The sequence below is a fragment of the Schistocerca piceifrons genome, chromosome 11, assembly GCF_021461385.2.
Source record: "Schistocerca piceifrons isolate TAMUIC-IGC-003096 chromosome 11, iqSchPice1.1, whole genome shotgun sequence".
Taxonomy (NCBI): Eukaryota; Metazoa; Arthropoda; class Insecta; order Orthoptera; family Acrididae; genus Schistocerca; species Schistocerca piceifrons.
In genome coordinates this window covers 96,376,068-96,396,490 of record NC_060148.1, presented here as the reverse complement: position 1 = coordinate 96,396,490, position 20,423 = coordinate 96,376,068, and the positions used below count along the sequence as shown (strand labels likewise).

Genomic DNA, 20,423 nt, shown 5'->3' with positions numbered 1-20,423 from the left:
TGACAGTGGCATTCGACTGTTTGCCGATGATGCTGTAGCCTACAGGACAGTAGTATCATACGAAAGTTGTGAACAAATCAGTGAGGATTTGCAGAAAATAAATGCATGGTGTAATGGCTGGCAGTTATCTCTCAATATTAATAAGTGTAACCTACTGCGTATAACAAAGTGAAAATCCCCATTAATGTACGAGCACAAAATGAATGGCTAGTCTTTGGGAGCAGTAACATCCATCAAGTATCTGGGTGTGACTATTCGAAATGATCTCAAATGGAATCATCAGGTTACACAAGTAACAGGCAAGGCCAACTCTAGATTGCGGTTTATTAGGAGAAGGGTTATTGGTAGAGTCATGAAGCGCAAGGCTTATTGGTAGAATCCTGAAGCGATGCAGTCCTTCAACAAAGGAAATTGCTTACAATATGTTACTTCGTACAGTCTTAGAGTATTGTTCGTCTGTATGGGTCCCTTACCAGTTGGGTCTGATTCAAGAGATTGCGAAGGTCCAAAGAAGAGCTTCAAGATTCGTGACTGGTACATTTAGCCATCGTGAGAGTGTTACAAATATCACAGAAAGTTTGAAGTGGGACACACTTGCAGACAGATGATGCGCTAAATGGAAGGGGCTGCTCACTAAACTCCAAAAGCCGATCTTCGTCAAGTACATAGAGCATATAATATTACCACCAACTTTCAAATCACGCAATGATCACTGTTCAAAGATCAGGGAAATTAGAGCTCGTACTGAGGCGTTCAAACAGTTGATTTTCCCTCATGCGATCTGCGAGTGGAACAGAGGGGGGGGGGGGGGGGGGGGATATGACTTTGGTGCAAATAGTGCCCTCTGTCACACACCGCTTGGTGGCTAGCAGAGTACCGGGTGATCAAAAAGTCAGTATAAATTTGAAAACTTAATAAACCACAGAATAATGTAGATAGAGAGGTAAAAATTGACACACATGCATGAAATGACATGGGGTTTTATTAGGGGGAAAAAAAAGTTCACAAAATGTCCGACAGATGGCACTGGACAGCAAAACGTCAGTGACTGCTACCATGATGGTTGAGAGGTACGCCGATATGTTACAGAATCGCATCATCCCCAGCCTGGCTGATAAACACCTGCTGGAACGTACGGTATTTATGCAGGATGCCGCTCCAACCCATATTGCTAGACGTGTGAAAGATCTCTTGTTAACGTCGTTTAGTGACGATCATGTGCTCAGCCGCCACTTTCGTCGTGCTCGGCCTCCCAGGTCCCCATACCTCAGTCCGTGTGATTATTAACTTTGGGGTTACCTGAAGTCACAAGTGTATCATGATCGACCGACATCTCTAGGGATGCTGAAAGACAACATCCGACGCCAATGACTCACCATAACTCCGGACATGCTTTACAGTGCTGTTCGCAACATTATTCCTCGACTACAGCTAGTGTCGAGGAATGATGGTGGACATATTGAGCATTTCCTGTAAAGAACATCATCTTTGCTTTGTCTTACTTTGTTATGCCAATTATTGCTGTTCTGATCAGATGAAGTGCCATCTGTCGGACATTTTTTGAACTTTTGTATTTTTTGGTTGTAATAAAACCCCATGTCATTCCAAGTGTGTGTGTCAATTTGTACCTCTCTATCTACATTATTCCGTGACTTAATCAGTTTTCAAATTTATACTGATTTTTTGATCACCCGGTATATATGTAGATGTCGATGTTCTTATAAGAAGTTTTCCTTTCAGCAGTTTGACACAGCCTTTTGTTCAGCTTTAGAATTTTACAAGACTTTCTCATTCTTCAGGGTGCCTGGAAACATTTGTTAGGATAGTGTGCAGAGTCCCATTCTGAACAGTGAGTGATGAAATCTGCATACCACACGTGACAAAGACAATTAGGGAAGCTGTTGGAAACACTGTGGAATGTGACTACAGTAATTCGGGTGTGAACCCAGATATCTGAACAGCGAGATCACACGACAGTACCAAGTTTTCAGTAGTAAGCAGAATAGGAAATTCTGCACAAAAACTGTCGAACAATAAGGGGGAATACGAAGATGACGGAGGAGAAGAGGGGAACAGTGATGCAGTGCCGACACTGGGCCTCACGGGATGGAGGGGTCGTGCCGACGGCAGCAGAGCGAGGGCGGTGCCAGCCAGTCGTAGCGGTAGGACAGCCGCAGGCGCGTCTCCTGCCCCCCGGGGCACAGCCGGTCCGAGCCCCAGCGCAACTGCTCCCACATGGCCGCCATCTCCGCGGCGCTCTTCTTGTGCGTCACCAGGTAGCTGTTGTGGCAGCCCCGGGACTTGTACTCCGTGTCGAACCGCGGGTCGTGCACGCGCCGCACGTCCTTCAGGGGGGCCAGCCACGTCCCCACCGACACGTCCTCGTTGTAGAACAGCCTGCCGACACATTTCGGTAATCGCAAATGGGTAATGTAAACGTATTGGGATATTATTTGTCTGGCCAGTTTGAAATTAAGCTACATTTCGTGCGCATCTCTCTATAATGTAAAGTGCCCCGTCCAAAAAGTAGCACATCAGTGGATTCGTGAGCTTAAGGAATGAAACAGATGTGGCCACAATCTTCTCGATACCTTAAAGGTAGAGGATGGAATGGCATACCAAAACTGATATCAGATAACTACAGATAATTTCAAAACACTTCTACAGATGGCTGGGGGACACATTTAGAAAAATTGGCCAAGTGCAATTAGGACTCGCGCACTGAGGGTTCTGTACAGACTTACTTATGTAAATACAGAGTGTATATAAAGTCCGGGAACACTTTCCATTATTTGTTGCACAAGAACTAAACATTGACCTGGTAGATAGTGTCGGAAGTTCCGTGCAGTTTTCGCGGATGATGCTGTGGTATACAGAGAAGTTGCAGCATTAGAAAACTGCAGTGAAATGCAGGAAGGTCTGCAGCAGATAGGTACTTGGTGCAGGGAGTGGCAACTGACCCTTAACACAGACAAATGTAATGTATTGCAGATACATAGAAACAAGGATCCTTTATTGTATGATTATATGATAGCGGAACAAACACTGGTAGCGGTTACTTCTGTAAAATATCTGGGAGTATGCGTGCAGAACGATTTGAAGTGGAATGATCATATAAAATTAATTGTTGGTAAGGCAAGTGCCAGGTTGAGATTCATTGGGAGAGTCCTTAGAAAATGTAGTCCATCAACAAAGTAGATGGCTTACAAAACACTCGTTCAACCTATACTTGAGTATTGCTCATCCGTGTGGGATGGTTTGCAGAGGAGATAGAGAAGATCCAAAGAAGAGCGGCGCGTTTCGTCACAGGGTTATTTGGTAAGCATGATAGAGTTACGGAGATGTTTAGCAAACTCGAGTGGCAGATTCTGCAAGAGAGGCGCTCTGCATCACCGTGTAGCTTGCTGTCCAGGTTTCGAGAGGGTGTGTTTCTGGATGAGGTATCGAATATATTGGTTCCCCCTACTTATACCTCCCGAGGAGATCACGAATGTAAAATTAGAGAGATTCGAGTGTGCACGGAGGCTTTCTGGCAGTCGTTCTTCCCACGAACCGTACGCGACTGGAACAGGAAAGGGAGGTAATGACAGTGACACGTAAAGTGCCCTCCACTACGCACCGTTGTGTGGCTTGCAGAGTATAAATGTAGATGTAGATTGTACAGATGTCATACACATTGCATTTTGAAGAGAAACTCTGAAAGTTTTTTTTTTTTTAAGAACCACAACTGACCTGGCAGACGGCAATACAGTAATCAAATTCTTGCCACACGCATCTCAGCATGGCACCATTGACTGTGGCAGTCACTTCTCGTATTCCCCGGAGCTCTGCTACATCACGTGGTAGAGGCAGACCTTTAATGTGTACCCACATAAAAAAGTCACACAGAGTGAGATCTGGTGACCGGAGAGGCCATTTCGTGAAACAGCTCACTCCGCACATGAACTCGCTATGTTTGCAACTAGTGCTGACTATTGGCAAATCACCAAACTACACTGTGGCGATATACGTGAAAAAAACTTTTCAGGGTTTCTCTTCAAAATGACACATGTATGATATCTGTACAATGTTTGGTTCTTGTACAATAAATAAATGAATGTAAGTGTTCCTGAATTTTACGTACGTCCCGTAGATAATTCCTCGATTCTGGGAATCAAGAATCTTGGCCATTTTTGCCTGTTATCGACATTGGTACTGGCAAGACACCAATCCCAGTGATTCACAGATTTCTGAGAATGTTTTAATTTCAATAATATAAATGTGACACAAAATAAAGCAGGAGGCAGGCAACCATTATTATAACTGTTATATCCTAGCCAGTAATGCCACCCGAGCCCGCTGCCAAAAGGTTGGCAGCATCAAAGTCCGGACGCCGTCCGCATAAGGAGCGCCAGCGAGACAGGAAATCGCCGCAAGTCTGCGCGCGCCACCGCTGGCTTCTGGTTTCTTAAGCGCTGGAGTCGCGAGCGCTAGGACAGTTCTGTATTCGCCGCTCAGTTGGATACTCGCCACCGAATTGTGTACTTGCTAGTCAGTTGTGTGTTCATCGCAGCAGAGTTGTTGTTTGTCGTCAGCTGACGCTGACCTAGCCGCTCCGACTCGAACTAGACAGATTTCTGTAGACACGGAGTTCACTACTGTGTTTCTGTACCTTCGTTAATAAAGATGAGTACCGACTTTTATTTAATCAGAGTGTTTGGGTTTTCATCTTTCTGTTTACTGTTCCAGCGGACCGGTCGGCCCGCTATTAAAAGTGTGGCGGTGACTTCGTAAGCCGTTTCTACAGCGAATTGTTTGTCGCTACGAACGCCGCCACAAAAATAACGAACAGCAGTTCTGCATTCAGGCTGACTGGGTTGCAATGGCAAAAGTCAGACATGAGGCATCAGACTATTTTGCAAATATCTGTTTCACATACAACTTGAAACACCGTATCTACATGCAGTAATCACTCCTGGATTTCTGATAATGTATAAATTCCTAAAAGAGTAATATCAACCTGATGTTTGATTTTTACCATTGTAAACTAGTCCGCCGGAATGAAGAACTACTGATTGTTTTAATTTCAAGTTTTACATCGGATAACAAATGACAAAATAAATATTTTTTCCATCATACAATTAAAAATTAACAATTTTAGGGCTTTTTCCTTTGCTTGTAATGTAATATCTTTCTTCTTGCCAACAGGAAGTACCCTATAGGTTTTGAGGAGTGGGTTTGTAAGTATCAAAATATGTTACATAAATGGCTGTAGCTTTTGGTTGCACTAATTTAAAAGCTTACATTTATTAGATGGCCAAGGGCCTATAGAACTTGTTATGTGACATAAATTTCAACTTGATACAGCTACCAATTCCCGAGAAAAAGTGTTCTTAGCAGATGGATCAACAGACAGAGCCAGATTTTTTTTTTAAAATTTCTCATGTGATACAGTTTCCAGGTATTTGCCTTTGGTTGTACTGTGAAATTCTTCTTTTTGCCAAATTTCATTGCCCCCTACAGGTTTTCACGAGTGGGTTCGTGAGTATCAAAATATGTGACATAGATGGCCACACCTTCAGACTGCATTGACTTAGAAACTTTTGTATGATATGATTATTAATTTATAGTTTTCAGATTTTTTCCTTTGCTTGTAGTGTGAAACCTTCCTTTTTGCCACATTTCATGAATCTAGGCCTACGGGAAGTACTCTACAGGGCTTGATAAGTGAATATGAGAGTATTAAAATATGAAATAACTGGTGGTATCTTTTGATTGCATTGACTTAGGAGCTTCAATGTTTTACACTGATAAGAGACCACATTTATGTTGCATAAATTTCAATGTGGTAAGTCCAACTCTTCCTGAGACTAAGGGTTTTTGACAGACAGACAGATTAACAAAGCGATCCTATTAATGGCTTCATTTTTACCGACTGAGGTGCGAAACCCTAAAAAAGAAGACAATTTCAGACTGTCCATTTCTGCTTCCCTCTCAGTTGCAACCACAATATGCACAATTTACTTAACATTCTTCAAACAATGAACAGTGAGTTATTTAACTTCCAAGTATTGTAAGCAATCATTTGAGAACAAATACATGTTGTTGTTGTTGTGGTCTTCAGTCCTGAGACTGGTTTGATGCAGCTCTCCACGCTACTCTATCCTGTGCAAGCTTCTTCATCTCCCAGTACCTACTGCAACCTACATCCTTCTGAACCTGCTTAGTGTATTCATCTCTTTGTCTCCCCCTATGATTTTTACCCTCCACGCTGCCCTCCAATACTAAATTGGTGATCCCTTGATGCCTCAGAACATGTCCTACCAACCGATCCCTTCTTCTGGTCAAGTTGTGCCACAAACTTCTCTTCTCCCCAATCCTATTCAATACTTCCTCATTACTTATGTGATCTACCCATGCAATCTTCAGCATTCTTCTGTAGCACCACATTTCAAAAGCTTCTATTCTCTTCTTGTCCAAACTATTTACCGTCCATGTTTCACTTCCATACATGGCTACACTCCATACAAATACTTTCAGAAATAACTTCCTGACACTTAAATCTATACTCGATGTTAACAAATTTCTCTTCTTCAGAAACGCTTTCCTTGCCATTGCCAGTCTACACTTTATATCCTCTCTACTTCGTCCATCATCAGTTATTTTGCTCCCCAAATAGCAAAACTCCTTTACTACTTTAAGTGTCTCATTTCCTAATCTAATACCCTCAGCATCACCCGACTTAACTCGACTACATTCCATTATCCTCGTTTTGCTTTTGTTGATGTTCATCTTATATCCTCCCTTCAAAACACCATCCATTCCGTTCAACTGTTCTTCCAAGTCCTTTGCTGTCTCTGACAGAATTACAATGTCATCGGCGAACCTCAAAGTTTTTATTTCTTCTCCATGGATTTTAATACCTACTCCAAATTTTTCTTTTGTTTCCTTTACTGCTTGCTCAATATAGAGATTGAATAACATCGGGGAGAGGCTACAACCCTGTCTTACTCCCTTCCCAACCACTGCTTCCCTTTCATGTCCCTCAACTCTTATAACTGCCATCTGGTTTCTGTACAAGTTGTAAATAGCCTTTCGCTCCTGTATTTTACCCCTGCCACCTTTAGAATTTGAAAGAGAGTATTCCAGTCAACATTGTCAAAAGCTTTCTCTAAGTCTACAAATGCTAGAAACGTAGTTTTGCCTTTCCTTAATCTTTCTTCTAAGATAAGTCGTAAGGTCAGTATTGCCTCACGTGTTCCAGTATTTCTACGGAATCCAAACTGATCTTCCCCGAGGTCGGCTTCTACTAGTTTTTCCATTCATCTGTAAAGAATTCGTGTTAGTACTTTGCAGCTGTGGCTTATTAAACTGATTGTTCGGTAATTTTCACATCTGTCAACATCTGCTTTCTTTGGGATTGGAATTATTATATTCTTCTTGAAGTCTGAGGGTATTTCGCCTGTTTCATACATCTTGCTCACCAGATGGTAGAGTTTTGTCAGGACTGGCTCTCCCAAGGCCGTCAGTAGTTCCAACGGAATGTTGTCTACTCCGGGGGCCTTGTTTCGACTCAGGTCCTTCAGTGCTCTGTCAAACTCTTCACGCAGTATCGTATCTCCCATTTCATCTTCATCTACATCCTCTTCCATTTCCATAATATTGTCCTCAAGTACATCACCCTTGTATAGACCCTCTATATACTCCTTCCACCTTTCTGCTTTCCCTTCTTTGCTTAGAACTGGGTTTCCATCTGAGCTCTTGTGTTCATACATGTGGTTCTCTTATCTCCAAAGGTCTCTCTAATTTTCCTGTAGGCAGTATCTATCTTACCCCTAGTGAGATAAGCCTCTACATCCTTACATTTGTCCTCTAGCGATCCCTGCTTAGCCATTTTGCACTTCCTGTCGATCTCATTTTTTAGACGTTTGTATTCCTTTTTGCCTGCTTCATTTACTGCATTTTTATATTTTCTCCTTTCATCAATTAAATTCAATATTTCTTCTGTTACCCAACGATTTCTACTAACCCTCTTCTTTTTACCTACTTGATCGTCTGCTGCCTTCACTACTTCATCCCTCAGAGCTATCCATTCTTCTTCTACTGTATTTCTTTCCCCCATTCCTTTCAATTGTTCCCTTATGCTCTCCCTGAAACTCTGTACAACCTCTGGTTCTTTCAGTTTATCCAGGTCCCATCTCCTTAAATTCCCACCTTTTTGCAGTTTCTTCAGTTTTAATCTACAGGTCATAACCAATAGATTGTGGTCAGAGTCCACATCTGCCCCTGGAAATGTCTTACAATTTAAAACCTGGTTCCTAAATCTCTGTCTTACCATTATATAATCTATCTGATACCTTTTAGTATCTCCAGGGTTCTTCCATGTATACAACCTTCTATCATGATTCTTAAACCAAGTGTTAGCTATGATACATAGGGGGTTCTTAATATTTTATGCAAAAAGTAAAATATTTCCAAAATAACTGCTTCAGCAAGGGATGCATCTTTAATTTGTTTACGTAAAGATGATTTTTTTTCAGCAGCGAAGTAGAGTGAACACAATTCTATGCATGGCAGGGCAAATTAGTCTGCCACAAAGAATTGGGGCACTGAGTCTCAAGAATGAATCAGTGTGTACTAAGCTTTACAAGAGGAGTCCTGTCACGAGGTATACATTTCTTTCTGTGTCAATTTCTACTAATTGTGGCCTTCTGGCATGCTCTGATCAGCCAGCCTTTGATACATAATATGCCATAAATTCACATACATATCCACCCTTACACATTCATACAAGCATGATTCACACAGAATCTTTACACTGGTTGTAAACATATTAATTAAACCATGATGTGTTCCCATCATGGACACGAAATGTCACTCCCAACACCAATTACATATAGAACAGATAACAATGACAACCCCTAAGAAGTTTACCGGCTTGTGCTGTATAAATCATTTCAAGTATATGAAATTTATGATATTCAATTATCTGCCATTGTTCTCAGAATTTTATGTGCCACTGTGTGCAGTGGCCCATAAACAGATTTTCTGTATTGCCAGACAAGATCTCCAGCCATAGACACTTAGTGGTACATCTTCAGAGCCTAGGCAAGTTGACAGTATATACACTAATGGCCATTAAAATTGCTACAACATGAAGATGACGTGCTACAAACGCGAAATTTAACCGACAGGAAGAAGATACTGTGATATGCACATGATTAGCTTTTCAGAGCATTCACACGATGGCGACACCTACAGCGTGCTGACATGAGGAAAGTTTCCAACCGATTTCTCATGCACAAACAGCAGTTGACCGGCATTGCCTGGTGAAATGTTGTTGTGATGCCTTGTGTAAGGAGGAGAAATGCGTACCATCACGTTTCTGACTTTGATAAAGGTCGGATTGTAGCGTATCGCGATTGCGGTTTATCGTATCACGACATTGCTGCTCGCGTCGGTCGAGATCCAATGACTGTTAGCAGAAAATCGGTGGGTTCAGGACGGTAATACGGAACGCTGTGCTGGATACCAACGGCCTTGTATCACTAGCAGTCGAGATGACAGGCATCTTATCCACACGGCTGTAACGGATTGTGCAGCCACGTCTCGATCCCTGAGTCAACAGATGGGGACGTTTGCAAGACGACAACCATCTGCACCAACAGTTCGACAACGTTTGCAGCAGCACGGACTATCAGTTCGGAGACCGTGGCTGCGGTAACCCTTAACGCTGCATCACAGACAGCAGCACTTGTGATGGTGTACTCGATGACGAACTTGGGTGCACGAATAGCAAAACATCATTTTTTCGGATGAATCCAGGTTCTGTTTATAGCATCACGATAGTCGCACCTGTGTTTGGTGACATCGCGGTGAACGCACATTGGAAGCGTGTATTCGTCATCACCATACTGGCATATCACCCGGCGTGATGGTACAGGGTGCCACTCGTTACACGTCTCGATCACCTCTTGTTCGCATTGACGGCACTTTGAACAGTGGATTTAAAATTTCGGACGTGTTACGACTCGTGGCTCTACCCTTCATTCGATCCCTGCGAAACCCTACATTTCAGCAGGATAATGCACGACTGCATGTTGCAGGTCCTGTAGGGGCCTTTCTGGATACAGAAAATGTTTGACTGCTGCACATTCTCTAGATCTCTCACCAACTGAAAATGTCTGGTCAATGGTGGCCGAGCAACTGGTTCGTCACAATACGCCAGTCTCTACTCTCGATGAACTGTGGTATCGTGTTGAAGCTGCATGGTCAGCTGTACCTGTACACGCCATCCGAGCTCTGTTTGACTCAATGCCCAGGTGTATCAAGGCCGATATTATGGCCAGAGGTGGTTGTTCTGGGTACACACTTCTCAGGATCTATGCACCCAAACTGCATGAAAATGTAATCACATGTCACTTCTAGTATAATATATTTGTCCAATGAATACCCGTTTATTATCTGCATTTCTTCTTGGTATAGCAATTTTAATGACCAGTAGTGTACATATATGGACAGCAACTCTGTTGAGAAAGTGAAATAGTGGTGAAATAGAAGAACTATGTCTGAGGAAAGAGGTGTGTGATATTGGTAAACAGTGGAAATACTGGGTGGTCATAATTAAAGTGCAACTACTCACAGAGGTTCAATGTTGGCTGCAATTATCATATGGCAGCAAAATCTGGTAACTACTCTAGTGCATTACTGCAGAACCAATTTACACTGAAAAAAAGCTAGTTCCAATTCTGGCCACCAGGTGCAAATCTGGTGCTGCGAATGCAAGAAAGACATACAGAAAAGTGTCTATACGTAATGGATTAGGAACGGGACGTGGGCAGAACAGGTCAAACAAGTGAGAAAGGCATAACGTTGATTTTATTACTAACAGCAGCTTACATAATCTGTTCAATATGAGCACTGAACATGTCAACTAGATGTTGCATCTGCAAAACAACTTAATCAACAGTTGGTTGCAGCAGTTCCGGGCAATCAGTGCACCATGTTCCTGCATACTGGCCTTCAGATCAGATAGAGACCAAATGTGTAAACGGTAAATGCGTTTTTTTAGACAGCCCCAGAGGTCACACGGCTTCATATTATGTGGTCTTGCAGCCCTTGCATCTGGGACACCTCTGCAGATAACACGTTTGTGGAAGGTTGCACCTTTCTCTGGGTGAGTAACATGAGGTGTTGCCCATCTTGGATGAAAGCAGTGGTTTCTACACAGTTGTGCTCTTCCAAAGCAGGAATTACATGTTGTAAAACGAGGTCTCGTGCAGAGCCATGGTACACCTGAGAGGTCCTACGGGTGTGTTCTCTTCAAGGAAGAAAGGACCGAGAATAAAGGTACTTGTGAATCCACACCACAGAATCACATACGATGGGGGAACCAAAAATAATCGGAATTTGTTTCTACAAAGCATATACTTTATTGTTTTCAAATACAACCTTAATCTCCTTCGAAGTACTCTCCACTAGCATTAATACACTCGTCCAAATGTTCATTCCCGTGTTTGAAGCACCTTTTAAATTCGTTCTCTTTGATACTTGCTAGCATTTCATGACATTGCGTTTTACATCTTCCACATCCGCAAAATGCTTCCCTCTCAAGTCTCTTTTCATCCTCGGGAATAGGAAGAAGTCTGTGGGTGGTAAATCCGGCAAATAGGGCACGTGGGTCAAGGTAGTCGTCTTCTTTGAGGCCAAAAACTGGCGAACGCTGAGAGCCGTGTGCGCGGGAGCGTTGTCGTGATGCAGGAACCACACGCCAGAATCCCACAAAGCCGGACGTTTTTGCGACAAATTTCTACGAAGCCATTTCATAACCTCCAAATAGAGTTTTTGATTTACTGTCTGGTTTTCAGGGACAAATTCAGAGTGTACGATCCCTTTGATGTCAAAAAACAGATCACCATAGTTTTCACATTCGCTTTAACTTGTCGAGCTTTTTTTTGGTCGAGGTGAGCAAGGATGACTGTTGTTTACTTTCTGGATCGTACCCATAGCACCATGACTCATCACCTGTAATCATTTTGTTGAAAAAATGTGTATCATCTTTGAACACGTCCTTCATTTTAAGACAGGATCGAACGCGACGATCCCTTTGATCTCCGGTAAGAAACTTCGGCACAAATTTTGCTGTCACTCTTCGCATCCCCAAATCGACGGTCAAGATACGCTGAATTGAGTTCCAGGACAACCCGGACAAGTTCTCGAGTTGTTCGATTGTCCTGCGTCGATCTTCACTGATGAGATCACAGATTTTGTCGATGTTGTCTTCGCTTCGAGCTGATGAAGGTCGACCGGAACGGGGCTGGGGCTCTCATCTTCAACCACCATTTCTCCCTTTTTAAACCGAGAAAACCATTTGTACACTTGCGTTTTACTAAGAGCACGGTCTTTGTAGGCTGTCTGAACCATCGCAACAGTTTATGCTGCGTTCTTGCCGAGCAAGAAACAAAACTTCACTGCCGCACGTCATTCGTAAAAACTAGCCACTTCCTCGTGTCACGTCTGCACGCACACTCAAAGAACTGCCAAAGAAACCACAATTCTCACTGTTGGGTGACGCTGCGAGGCAGAATGACTCATCAGAGCTCCTACTACAACCCACTGTCGGTGCAACCTGCTACTATACGTACATGATGTGCAGCATTACGATTCCGGTTACTGTTGGGTCCCCCCTCGTATGGTGAATGCAATGGCTCTTTATGCACAACACGTAGCTTAATGGTAACCCAAATCTGGCTGAACTGTGTATTCCCTGCACCCTGTAGTGTAAAATGTCTCTCATCATTCCACAGAATATTGCCCAGCCACATGTCATAAACTTTGATCTACGCCAGAAACCGAACAGCAAGTACAGAACATTGTTGCGGATCACGAGATTTCAGCTGTTGCACTGTCTAGATCTTGCATTGGTGCCAGTGTAAAATAGACCACAGAAACTTCCTGTACTGTTGACCATGTGATGGACAACACTAGCACTACCCAGAGGACACACTATGTGGTCAGTTACAGCAACAGCAACCTCACCAAGAACTTCCACCAGGATAGACTGCCTTCCTCTTCCACATGCCACACCACACTAACTGAAGTTTTCGAATTTCGCTGTCATCTTCTTTAAACCATTTAATGACATCGGGCCGGGCCAGTCCTCAGAATTTTCAGTCGGCAATACTCAATGCAGCACTTTAAATGCTGCCGTTCACATGAAACAGTTTCACCACTAGTATACACTCTCTCTTCTCAATAGCCACACTGCAGACTCACATTATGGGTTGTCGAATGACAGCACGGGTTTCATACCATCATACAAACAGTGTACAGTGTCAGCTGTGCACCTGGTGGTCACAATTGGAATTTTTTTTTTTTTTTTCCTCGGTGTACATCAGTTCTGCATTAATGCGTTAGCATATCTACCAAGTTTTGCTACCATACAATAATTCTAGCCCACACTGGACCTCAGTGAAGCAGCTAATCCAAAAACAGAGAGTCAGTTGCAATATCTTTTTCATTGCTACTACAATAATTCAAATTTTTTCGTTTGTTCATGTATAATATATTTTGGAAAAATTGACATTACATTTTGCTCAATGGAGGTAATTAACAAATATTATTACTTTTGTGACACCTTTCTCCAATCAATAAAGGAAAACAATTAACTATAACTGTTTGAAAAGAACAGTATCTGCAGCACAAGGAGGTTAGAATAGGGTAACCACCTTGATGCAATGTTATAGAGTTAGTCCTCTCAGCATCTTTGGCCTGCATGGCAGCTGCAGCATTGGCCAGTCTATGTCACAGGGCTAACAAACAATAGTCAGCAACAGTGTTCACTCGTCTCAAACAAAATTAAATTAAAAATAAGTAAATAAATAAATAAATCCTTGTGAAAGAAAGGATTAAATATATTAAATAATGACCCATTAAATCAAATTTCTAGTGTCAGCAATTTCTTGACACTACACAAACTTTCTGAATGCTTTAAAATAAATCTTCACATGATCTCAACTGCCAAAGCTTTATCTGCAAATGTAAGATGACACCTATATTAATCTGTTCCACAACATAAAAACATTGACCTCAGGAGTAGTATTTTTTGAATGATGAATTTGGGAAAAACACCATGTCTTATAATTGGAAAAATACAGTACTTTAATAGGAAACTATTAAAGATATGAAGAGTTTTACCATAAAATTGATAGACGTCTAAAAGAAAAAGGTGTTATGAGGTAATCATAGGAAAGTTTAAGATTTTTAAGCACTCTGAATGTTGTTTGCCTGTACTATTATTAAGACAAAACTTTAAAACTATTATGAATGAAATTAAGTTGTTATGGATGGGTAAGGCAACCTGAATCTCATACAAACAACATGCTTACAAAATTCTTTCTTGTAAACTAGGCCTTGAAAAAACATTATTACAACTGTATTGTACTACCAAGAAGGGGCAAATATAATAATGATAAAACAGTATTAATTAAAACTAGTGCAGGCACTTTAAAACAGATATATTGTAGTGGGCATCTAGGTTTGAATATTTATCATATTAAGAAAATGTTATGTGCAGAAGTAAAGACACATTCCACGAATTAAAACAGTACTACTGTATTGTTGGTTAACCTGAAACAATGAAATGTTCAAACAAGAGGCACCTTATTCTCACTATTTGGTAAGTGTTGTTAACTTTATAATATCTCAGTAATTTGAGAGATTTATCAAAAGATTTTATTGGTAACACAAAAATATAGTAAAATGATAAAAGCTTGTAAATTAAGAAAAATAGCTGTATACACCATGAGATCAATTGTCTAGGTGTGGGATATGTAGTGTTAGATAAAATTCCATAGAACTGAAGGAAAGTAATAAAATGTGTCGTCATAGAGGAGAGCACAAATATTGTGTGATCTGTTATTTTATTTGCATATGGGAATCATGTTAAGGGATGATGATGCATGCCTTCAATATGGGACAACTTGGCATAAGGAAGTAGCTGTCCAGACATGAATACTGGAATTCTCGACAACATTGGCCTGCTTTGGAGAAGTACCAAGCCCTCAAAGCATATACATTTTTGACTGTTAATGAAATATAAATAATTCTTTGGCCAGACTTTTATTTAGAGGTTTCATGCTGGATGTTATGCTTTGACAGAAGTTTGGTGTCATCCAGTTGATGACGTATATGTTGATGGACAATACATGGATTATAAATTCCAAAGGTTTTCGTACATTTTTCAAGGAAAGTTAAGCTGCCTGTCACAGTTTTACACAAGGTAAGGGAAAGCAGCTAAAAGATACCAAGAAAACAATTTGTTAAATTGTCATTAATTAAATCACATCCAACACAATGGAACACAACAGGAGTTAAAACATCTCGGTACCGGGACAAGTGAGGTGTTCACTTTGAAAGGAGGTAGTCCATAAGTGTGTGGAACCATTTGTCAAAAACCAAAACAGTTGGACAAAGAAAAATTGTAACTCAAGTGATATAAAATGGGAAAGGGTGTCAAAACCTGTGACATATGTTGCCAGTCTACATTTTATATCCTCTCTACTTCGACCATCATCAGTTATTTTGCTCCCCAAATAGCAAAACTCCTTTACTACATTAAGTGTCTCATTTCTTAATCTAATTCCCTCGGCATCACCCGACTTAATTCGACAACATTCCATCATCGTCGATTTGCTTTTGTTGATGTTCATCTTATATCCTCCTTTCAAGACACTGTTCATTCCGTTCAACTGCTCTTCCAAGTCCTTTGCTGTCTCTGACAGAATTACAATGTCATCGGCGAACCTCAAAGTTTTTATTTCTTCTCCATAGATTTTAATGCCTACTCTGAATTTTTCTTTTGTTTCCTTTACTGCTTGCTCAATATACAGATTGAATAACATCGGAGAGAGGCTACAAGTCTGTCTCACTCTCTTCCCAACCACAGATACCATTTGATGCCCCTCGACTCTTATAACTGCCATCTGGTTTCAGTACAAATTTTAAATAGCCTTTTGCTCCCTGTATTTTACACCTGCCACCTTCAGAACTTGAAAGAGAATATTCCAGTCAACATTGTCAAAAGCTTTTTCTGAGTCTACAAATGCTAGAAACATAGGTTTGCCTAGCAGTGCAGTTCCGGACGGAAGCGCATAGAACCGCTCGGCCACAGCAGCCGGCCACACGATCTGTACAGTCCACGAATCACCAGCCCATGTTGGGGTAGCATATTGTCCCAACAGTAAAATAAGGCAAACAGGACAATGACAAAGATAAACAAACACTGTACTGTAATTTTATTAAAATCTGTCATACTGAACTGTCAATTCACATTCTCAAATCCGAGTTTGTTAGTAGTGTTCTCGACTGCGAGATGAAGAGTAGCGTACTTGTTACATGAGGATTCCTACATCGGGTTTGAAGGGTACATGACACATATTTCTGAGAATATCAGCATACTTGTTAAAGAAAAGTAGAGTTTGTTCTATATCATTGTCTTCCAGCACATACTGCATAATCAAGTGAAGAAGTCTGTAACTGCTGCATCCATGGTGAACTAAGCAATACTTATGACGGACAGTCAAAAGAAAACAAGACAGATGGGAAAATGTAAGTCTACTGTTTATTATTTCAAAAGTGATCACCATGACTGTTAATACACTGTGAGACAAGTTGGTGAATGCCCTCATGGGAAAATGTTTGCAGCTGTCTACGGGACGATGTTTGTACAGAGGCGTGCACCTCTTTGTCTGAAGCAAATTGATGGCCACAAATGTCTTTCTTTAGGGATCCAAAAAAGGTGGAAATCATCACAAGGAGAGAGACTGGGACTGCACAGAGGATGTATATGGATTTCCCAATGAAACTTCTGCTGCATACTTGAAACAATCTTGGCAACACGTGGGTGGGCATTTTATTGGCAAATCCCTACACATTCCCTAAATTAAATTTTTTGAATGCAAACCTTTCAGAAACCCAGTGTTGTTCTCTTGTAGCCCTAATTCTTCTGCCTCAAAATATTGTTACTTCTATTATGAAAACATGTTGCGTGGTAAAATATGTGAAACATACCATTCGGGTTTTTGGAAATTTCTTGGTATTCACAATAACAAATGGCCAAAAACCAACTCATAAAAATATAACCTAACACAAAAGCCATTTAATGAATATACGGTCACTGGTTAATCAAAATAACTTCATCATAATGTGTCAAAGTATTCCTAATAGTTCCAGTCTTTTACATTGTTACTGAACATGTAATAGTTCTGCATTTTAACACCTTCCCACTCAACTCTTGCAATAGGCACAGAGAACAGTGCTGTACTAAGTCTTTAAGTCTCCGAATACTGCTGACAATGTTAAAGTCGTGCAGAAAATTTGTGAAAACTATCGAGCAATCTGTGCGACTTGCATGTTTGCAAACTGATAGCCAGACAAATAGAAAGAAAAGCTGAAGAAATTATAAAAGGACAGGAAATGGAGGAGATGGCACCCGATTAGGCTGAAATCCAAACATTGTTGATAGTTTCCAAGAGAATGTTACACAAAGACTAACTCAAATAGGAAAGGAATACAAGTAGGGAGGAATGAGTAGCTCTGAGAAATAAATTGTTGCAGGCAGCAGAGGGGGAACTACAGGTGATTATAATTAAAGTTAAACTTTCAAAACGCTGTAGAAATAACACCACTGGCCAGAATGACATCAAACTGCAACGGAATATTATCGGAGAAGGTAGAAAACGTATGGCAGAAGAAGAAAAAATACTGTGAAAATTGATCAATAGGTGGCGCTGTATGTGTCAGAATATGTAAATGAAAACACCTGTCATGCGCATGGCCCACTGAAGTTTGTTATAAACACACCGGCTACACGGCTTTTCCTCCTATTGCTTCTGCAAAGTTCGCCATGACTATCTCAATGCAGGATTGTGCTCTGCTTGTAAAGTTGTATTACAATAATCATGACAGTGCACATATCGCTCTCAAGAAGTTCCTGACACTGAAGGGTTTGAAAAAAAGGCATTGGTCCGATGACTGCCATGGATCTGAAGAAAATGATTCGAAAATACGGGTTCTTCTGGTGCGCAACCTGGTAGAGGGAGGAAACGAATTTATTCCAAGTCAGTGGAAGCAGTGGCCACAGCAATGCAGGAGAAGCCGAGCGGGGGTGGGCAAATGTGTACTGCACGGATAATTGTCCGAACATTGGACATAACCATGAGCACGGTGCGTAAAATCATACAAAACACCCTTTGCTATCCATTTAAAATTACCCGTGTGCACGAGTTGCTTCCTGTTGACCTGCCAGCAAGAGAGACCTTTGCTTTGGAATTTCTTGATCGCACAGAAGTGGACAATGATTGGCCGTGGAAGATTTTGTGAACAGACAAAGCCCACTTCCATCTGACAGGATATGTCAATACACAGACTTGCCAAATATGGGCAATGGAAAATCCACATGCAAATCAACCAGAACCACTTCATCCTGAAAAGGTCACTGTGTGGTGAAGGTTTACAGCATCATTTAAAATAGGGCCATATTTTTTCGAAGAGACAGGTGCTTCCGGTCCTGTTACCTGTACAGTCACTGGTAAGTGTTACGAATGTCTTTTGCGCAACCAGCTCTCCAACAGCATGGATGTGTGGATGGGATCATTTTTATGCAAGACGGTGCACCTCCGTGCATTGAAAATCCAGTTAAGTAGCCGCTGAAGCACCATTTTGGAAATGCTAGAACTATCAGCCGCCACCATTTCCCTACAACCTGGCCGTCCCGATCACCTGATCTTAATCTGTGTGACATCTGGCTGTGGGGATAGCTGAAAGATGTTGTGTTCAGATTGCAAGCTTGGCTGCATTGAAGTCACGCATTGTGCAACACATTCTGAACGTGACCCCGGAAACACTTCGATCAGTTGTGGAACGTGCTGTTTCTCGATTTCAACTTGTTGCAGAAAATGCTGGACAGCATATTGACCATGTTCTGCGCCAGTCACATGGAAATTAATAATCCAATATGATTTTTATTGGTGCTTTTTATGTGGTTTTTGGCATTAGAACAATTAAAAACGAATATGATTGATGCTTTTTATGTGATTTTTGGCCTCAGGACAATTAAAAACAGGTCTGAGTAACGCTTTTTATGCCGTTTTTGGCCGCAGGACAATTAAAAAGCGATTTTTCCCATACAATGTGATATGACCTTGCTGATGGATGGGCTTACGTAACTAACAGTATCACACCTGTACACCCATGCACACTGAGTAGTACACTTTGTTTAATGTCAAAAGTACACCTCAGGCATTGTTGTATGAGTCATTTGTCATTTGTAGTTACGATGCTTATAGCACCATCTACTGGTATATTTTGTAACTATATATTTTTCTTCTGTCATACGTTTTCCCCCTTCTCCAATAATATCCCGTCACAATTTGATGTAATTCTGATCAGTGGTGCTATTTCTACAGCAGTTTGAAAGTTTCACTTTAATTATAATCATCCTGTAAGCAAAAAAGCAAGGCTCAAAAGAAAACTTCGTCTAACAAACAAGATAAATCTGTGTTATGAAAACAGAAAACAGAAAAATGTGGCAAATGAAACAGGTAGCATGGAATATAGATGCCTGAATTATATGACCATCACGCGCAAAGTGACAAAACAGGAGTGACAAGTGAATATTTGCACAGCAGAAGCAGTGTGCATGTCTATGGAAAACACTGACGCTGCTTTCAGGAAAATTATAAAATCTTTAGAGAAAAGGCAACTAGCTTATGAGCTCAAACGACAAGAAGGGAAGACAGAAGGAACATATGGAAGGGATGTATACAGGGTGTTACAAAAAGGTACAGCCAAACTTTCTGGAAACATTCCTCACACACAAAGAAAGAAAATATGTTATGTGGACATGTGTCCCGAAATGCTTACTTTCCATGTTAGAGCTCATTAATCATGGAATGGAAACAAGCAACAGAACATACCAGCGTGACTTCAAACACTTTGTTACAGGAAATGTTCAAAATTTCCTCCATTAGCGAGGATACGTGCATCCACCCTTCGTCGCATGGAATCCCTGATGCGCTGATGCAGCCCTGGAGAATGGCATATTGTATCACAGCCGTCCGCAATACAAGCACTAAGAGTCTCTACATTTGGTACCAGGGTTGCGTAGACAAGAGCTTTCAAATGCCCCCATAAATGAAAGTCAAGAGGGTTGAGGTCAGGAGAGCATGGAGGCCACGGAATTGGTCCGCCTCTACCAATCCATCGGTCACCAAATCTGTTGTCGAGAAGCGTATGAACACTTCGACTGAAATGTGCAGGAGCTTCATCGTGCATGAACCACATGTTGTGTCGTACTTGTAAAGGCACACGTTCTAGCAGCACAGGTAGAGTATCCTGTATGAAATCATGATAACATGCTCCATTGAGCATAGGTGGAAGAACAT

The 20,423-nt window shown here is 41.3% G+C and overlaps 1 protein-coding gene across 1 annotated transcript in view; it reads right to left on the bottom strand.

Annotated features, from left to right (window-relative positions):
- Positions 1 to 1,684: 1,684 nt before the first annotated feature.
- Positions 1,685 to 20,423, bottom strand: part of LOC124720314 (beta-1,3-galactosyltransferase 6-like) — an 87,259-nt gene continuing 68,520 nt past the window's right edge. The window contains exon 5 of the mRNA XM_047245619.1: positions 1,685 to 2,397. Coding sequence (XP_047101575.1) covers positions 2,100 to 2,397 — 298 coding nt within the window. The 3' untranslated portion in view covers positions 1,685 to 2,099. The remainder of the gene's footprint in view (positions 2,398 to 20,423) is intronic.